The 6,562-nt window shown below is 37.5% G+C and overlaps 1 protein-coding gene across 1 annotated transcript; it reads right to left on the bottom strand.

Moving 5' to 3' along the window:
* Nucleotides 1–236: 236 nt before the first annotated feature.
* Nucleotides 237–2,117, bottom strand: LOC124202948. The gene is made up of 7 exons (XM_046599470.1): nt 2,106–2,117; nt 1,564–1,720; nt 1,162–1,320; nt 1,004–1,102; nt 860–934; nt 552–797; nt 237–468 (listed from the first exon to the last, which is right to left on the bottom strand). The coding sequence occupies exons 1-7, from the start codon at nt 2,115–2,117 to the stop codon at nt 317–319; spliced, it is 900 nt and encodes a 299-aa protein (XP_046455426.1). The 3' UTR covers nt 237–316.
* Nucleotides 2,118–6,562: the final 4,445 nt, after the last annotated feature.

Raw genomic sequence — 6,562 nt, 5'->3', positions numbered from 1 at the left:
AGGTAGAGTATTTTTTAGGGCTTTTTATGGTTTTATAATGCCTTCAAATATAAGATACGTCGTAACAGTTTTTCGGTAGTATCGAACTAACCAAAATCGCGACCTTTATTAATGGTGAACTTGTTTTCTTGTGGCTGCAATCATCTATTGATAATCAATCATCTATAAGTGTAACAACCCATCAGTTCAGTACCTTATGCAAAAATGAATGAAAAGCAATTGAACAAATATACAAAATTGGTGAAATTTATCTTTATTTCAGTGTACAATAATTGATTGTATAAATTTTAAGTCGTCTCAGTTAAAAAATTTTGGTTTAGGTGTTCTTGTTGACTTCCGCTGTATCGTTGAGGCAACATTTTTTGAAACAGCGCGTTTTTGTTTTCGTACTTGTTTCACTTTCGACACACTTCTTCCGCTTTTGTTCCTTGAAAATTGAAGCGGATGCAGAATCCGACGACGCCAATACTGCATTGAAAAGGATCATAGACTATGATACAAGAATAAGGTTATAAAATACAAAAACAAAGACTAAGTTAAACTTGCTTTACCTCCATTTTCCGTTCCCCATTGTCCAGTTTCAGGGGTCGGTAGTTCGGGTGTTTCACTGCGAATAGTGACAACTGAAACCGGCGGACTAGTAGAAGAGATAAGAACTTGCGTTTCACTCAAAGTTACAGGAAGGAACGACGAAGGATTCGAAGCGGTCATCGTTGTTAATTCATCCGGCTTGACCAAATGGCGTCGGTGTTGAATTGAACTCAACTGGAGTTGTTGCTGGACCCTATACTTTGTGCCTAGTGAAACTTTAATTTTAGCTTTTAGTTTTTTTGCGAATTATTTAGGCGTTTTTTCTTACCATTTACTGGGACTGGAAGTTCAGACGCAGCCTCATTTGAAGCCCCTGTTCGGAAAAATCCATCGGATGTCGATTCTGTTAATTACATAACAATAAGAAAACATAAGAAATTCAATTTTTCTAGGGGATATTAAATTGTGTTACCTGTTGCAATTTCAAGCAACAGCTGTCCTGATGATGGTGGAGCAAGTGTATTAATCGTGAGTGAGGGTGGCCCACCCAATTCCCAGGCATCTAGTTCATCTATAAATAATTGTCAAGCTGCTATTTACTCAACTTAATCAACAATTTATGCATAATACCAATGAGATGTGGTGGTGGGAAATATGTGCCATCTTCACTTTGTGTCAGTGTAACGGTAACAGTACTGGACGGATGCTGTGTTCCTGGAATCAAGTGTGATGGAAAATGTTGTTGCTCAGGTTCAAAGGACTCTTTGTTCGATGACTCCACACCACCAGCTTAAACTGACTCTTTGTTCGTTGGCTCCACACTTTCACCTTCTGAACCTGTGTGTGATACATGAACACCGACAACTTCTTTTTCTTTGTTTAACTCAACATTTTCAGTTTGTGGTTCTTCATTTTCAACATCAACATTGGCCTTGGCTGGATTTTGACGTATATCTAGGAGAAAAAATTCTATTATCTCTCTATAATTGAATAACAAATTTGTCACCATATACCTTCTTTTAATGAAAATACTTTTCCAATGTTTAAGAAAAGATTGGGCTGTTGGTTTTGTTACACTATTTTTAGTCTCTTCACCAAATGCCCATGTTGCACAACTTCCCACAGTAATATTTGGGAAATACCCAAAAATGAGTAATTCAACACCGGCGTCACTGGCAAGCTGGTTAACCTAGTTTTTTTTTAAGTAGATTATTTCGTTTTGTGTAAACTCTATTATGTTCCAGCTTTCATTTAATTTCAAGAAACATGATTCGAATCATTCGGTGCTTGTTGTTGTTGTAATTCTTGATGATCAATGCAGAGTTGCCAAAGTTTAAAGTCCGTCAATGGTTTTTGCCAAGAGCAACGGAAAGGGGTTATTATAGAATTATAGAATTAACATCAATTTATAATATTACAAAATATTATAAAGAATATTCCGTATTTATTTAGTTTAAAAGTTTGTAATAATAATTATTAACAATTAACCGAATACAAACTAGTCCATAAGCATCGACTAGTCCATAAGCATTGACTACTTCATAGGCATTGACTAGTCAATAAGAGTCGATTACCACATTCTCCATTGGTTAGCGAGCAATTTTTCGCACAATCTAGATTAAATTAGATCTAAATATTTATTAACAAATGCTGTTTACGTTTTAATTAAATAAAGCTTCAGTTATGTCTATTCCTGTACCAATTTTGTAAATGTATCCTAATCCTAAGCATCACTATAGGACAGCAACCAGCACCAAATGAGAGTATCGCCTTTTTTTAAATTTACCTTTAAAATCAAGCGTTCATCAACAATATACACGAGAATTAAAAATAATTTATTATGCACATTCAAACCCTAGATTCAAACGATTGAATACAATAATCATTACAAAAATACAAGCTAGCATTCAAAAAGGCGCACTCTAATGGACAAGTCGACTCTTATAAACTAGTCGATAAGAGTCGACTTGTCCTCAGTAGAAAAAGCAAAAATACAAGCTAGCATTCAAAAAGGCACACTCTAATGGAGAAGTCGACTCTTATAGACAGTCAATAAGAGTCGACTTTCCTCATTAGAAAAAGTGACTGCGCGATTCGTTCCTAAGCATCGACGAGATAGTGCGCGACCATGTTGCACAAAATGCTGTGATCCAGGAACAGTTTGGAAAAATGGTCAGACGACCGTATATTGTTGTCCGATCAGAAACAACAACCGGAAGAAGCACAATTACGCCCTCACCTACGGGCATACTAGCAATTAAAAAGAAGCAACTAGGAATGAAAGGCGTCTGCCGTTCCCTATTAACAGTTCCAAAACTTCCAGACATTAGGCCATAATTTTGTAACTGTTAATGATGCTCGATAAAGTTATCTTCTTGTCTAAAAAAGAAATGTGACAGTAATAAAATGGTCCAATAGAATTAAACAGCATTACGAAACTATCGCAATAGTAACGGTGGGAAATATAGGTAGCGTAAGCAGCTGAAGGCGTATCAGACGACAAGGCCATGAAGTACAGATTTGACAACATGAAGTATATCTGTCATGAATACTTGTCATAATACTGCGTCGAGATGTCGTAAGTAAATATAAAATACCGACGCTTATTTTGTGTTAAAAGTACGCACACTTTAGTTTAATTGATCTATTTTTGATAAAAATAATTAATACTGTTTATCGTGAACATTTTAGATTTGGACTTTGGTGGCCAATTGATGTCAAGTAAATTGTTGGCATGGTTTCATAGATTTTAGATTAGCATTGAGTTTAACCCAGGTTGGAGCCCTTATTAAATGGTTGCTTAATGGTAGTCAGTACTATTCGAGAAAATGTGGTCCATGCAGCAAGAGACGCCCACTGACGCCCACTCGTATAGCGGGCACCTTAATCGGACCATGGCCATTACGGACGTCTGAGGTTTTGCTTGTCTGGCCCTAAACCAGTCAGCCTTGCGAATAATCGGACCACCCAGTGGGTCAGTCTGGTCAGAACGGTTGGATGAGTACACTCAGCCCCAGTATGCTTTTCTGCTGGATTCGGAATTAGTCTTCCTTCTTGTCGACATGCTTATCTCTATTCTAATCTACTCGTGTAATTAATTGAATCTGATTACGCTTCAATGCGCTCTGGCAACCAGCATATTTATTTTGGATAGTAATTTGCATACATTTTATCTTAGCTCTGTTTTATCCTTCTTCTCTCTTTGTTTGTTTGTTCTTCCTTATCTCTTTGTTGTTTTATTGTTGTACCTCCTCATATATTATTCCTGTCAATATACAGGTAATATTCGCCTTGACGAATATACACCTTTATAAAAAAAAAATGCAGCAAGAGAAAGATTGTCAGCCTTTCAGAGAGCGGCTTCCAAACCCTAAATATTCCTTCCTAAATTCTCCATAGATGTCTTTTTATCTTCCTACAACAATGTTCTCTCATTAAAATTATTATTCTTAAATCCCTCCCCAGATTTTATATTGTTATTTTTCATTACCACCAAAATCATTTGTCTTCGTTCAATTCCGGCTTGAAATGTATTTGTATCTACATAATTTTTCTTCTTGGCCGAAGCATGTTTCACTTATGTCCCAAATGCTCCAACTTATGTAAAGCAATGTAAATTATACTTAAGAAAATAAATAATTTCAAATAATAAAAAAAAGCGGAAGGCTGGTGGTTCGATTCCACCCAGATGCCCGTGGTATTTGAAATCCTATGTTGCGGTTCAATGTCTTAATCTCACGAACTTAAACCCTACTGAACCTTGCACTGTAGAGCGCACAGTAAAAACTTTGCTTCTTGAACTGATAAAACGGTACCGCATCAGACCGCAATCTTTAATCAGACCCTTCCAGACCCTTCAAGGGTCTTATTGAAAAGATGTTGTAAATATTACTTAGTTCTAAATGAAGAAACATTTTTGGAAGCATATCAGCCATATCAAAACAATCCACCCTTTCATTACCCAACGACCCTACTAAAGGGCTGTTCGACATCTTTTTTGACATTTGTTGCCATCGCGGCAACGCAGCATTTTAGTCAAGATGATGTCTGCACAAAAGCCTGCCCCGCCTTGACTGACCAATTGACTTAGGTCACATGACGTCAGATTCTGTCCAACCAATTGTAGCAAGAGATATTTTATATTAAACCAAATGAACTACTAGATTGCTTCTGTCTGAACCTACCTAAGTATTCAAAACTTAAAAATAAGTTACAATTTGCACCCCTTTTTGCTTTAAGCTAAACCAGATTTATATAAAAAAAGAGATAAAATAAAAGAATTTGTGAATATACGAGAGTTTCTGGAATTTATGAAAGTTGAAAAATCGGTGGTTATTTTATACGATCACGAACATGATAGGAATAATTGTTAAATGGAAGATTGAAGAAAAAAGAGATTTAAAAATTGAACCATTATAAAATTTCCTTTATTTACCTTTTCTTTAAGAATTAACAGCTAAATGTTTAAAAAGATACAAAAAAATTACAAAAAAAAATCAAACTGAAATATATCATTTATGAATTCAAGTTAGTTCGTTTTGGGTGCGGCAGGGCTTCACTAGCGCCACCCAAAGACACAGAAAAGGGTTTTGCGGCTTTATTCCATTCGCGAGGCCTGGAAAATGGCGGATGGTTTTCGACAGTGTTTCAGGATTTTACGGAACCTCCCACACTAATTATCTGCTGACCAGCACAGACTTCCTGACACATTAGTTGGAGTGCTGTTAGGCCTCCGAGAAGGACCAGTAGTTATTTCCGGAGACATAAAAAGGATTTTTCGCCAAAAACGTGTTTGCCTGGGCGTAAACATGCACTGCATTTCCTTTGGAGACCTACCGACTTTACTGGACCTTTAGACGTTTAAGAAATGCAGGTTCAAATATTCGAGGATGGGTTTTCCTCTACGGTGTGTTCCATACGTCTTGTATCGAGTCGCTGCAAACAACGAAGAGGAATTTCCGAGCATAATCGAAAAAAAATAACTGCTACATCGATAAATAGGACTCCTTCAGAATCGAGAAAGAAAGAAAAGAATTTCGAAGTTGGTTGAAGAAAGGCAGATTTCACTGGACACAACAAGGTGTCACACTGAACGTCGCGGAAAATGCTTAAATCTAACCCAGGCGAAGTCAGATCCTATCCGAAGTTGAATTAAAATTTGGACAGCCTTCTGGCTAAGAAACGCTTGGTTTCACCCTTAATTAGAATAATGACGCTTTTACTTTCAACGTGGAATTTAAGGGCCCATTCCGACACTTACAGGACCATTTTGAGCGATATTTGCGGCCTATTATGGCTCCACTATTGTTTTAGACCCCAGTCCCTATCTCTGCGATAATACTCCATCAAGATATTTGCCGATGTAAACCATTAAGGAAGGAAATTTAACCGGACTCTTTGGTTAAACACTTGAAAATGAGTCACTGACCATCTTCATTTTGCGTCCGTAGCTGTCCGTAGCAAGGTGTCTTCAACCAATCTATCCGTCGTCTATTCAAGTGAATCGAGTTACGGCGAGGTGGCTAACTTGTTACGAAAACCAAAGCTACAGAGTTCGTAATGTCTAAGTGTAGAGTCGCCTCAATCCACCATCTAAGAATTCCACAGAGTGAACTGTCGGCCGCTCTACTTAGTGGTCGTCTGGTTAAAACCATCAAGAACAAGCTTCGGTTGTAAATTGATTTTGAAATATTTTTGTCATACTATTTGACCGTTCAGCGTTGGATTAATTCTACTTATTTTAGGTACCACACCTGGTAGAAAACCGAGTTAGTAAAATTATCAGTAATGGCGACAATTGCCGAGCGTTTTAAACCCCGTCGACGACTGTAGCCGTGGTATTGAAGCATCCAACCTGACACAAAATTATAAGTGGTGGTCAGGCCCAGATTTCCTTCTCCATCCCTGGAGTAGCTGGCCAGCGATTCCAGAACATTTCGTCCAGCCGGGTGATCCTGAAATCAAATCCTTGAAATGGGTGGGAAACGTTTCCCGCTCCTAAAGTACACATCCCTTTCTTCCCGTTATACAG

The sequence above is a fragment of the Daphnia pulex genome, chromosome 9 (genome assembly GCF_021134715.1).
Source record: "Daphnia pulex isolate KAP4 chromosome 9, ASM2113471v1".
Taxonomy (NCBI): Eukaryota; Metazoa; Arthropoda; class Branchiopoda; order Diplostraca; family Daphniidae; genus Daphnia; species Daphnia pulex.
This window is presented reverse-complemented; position numbering and strand designations above follow the sequence as displayed.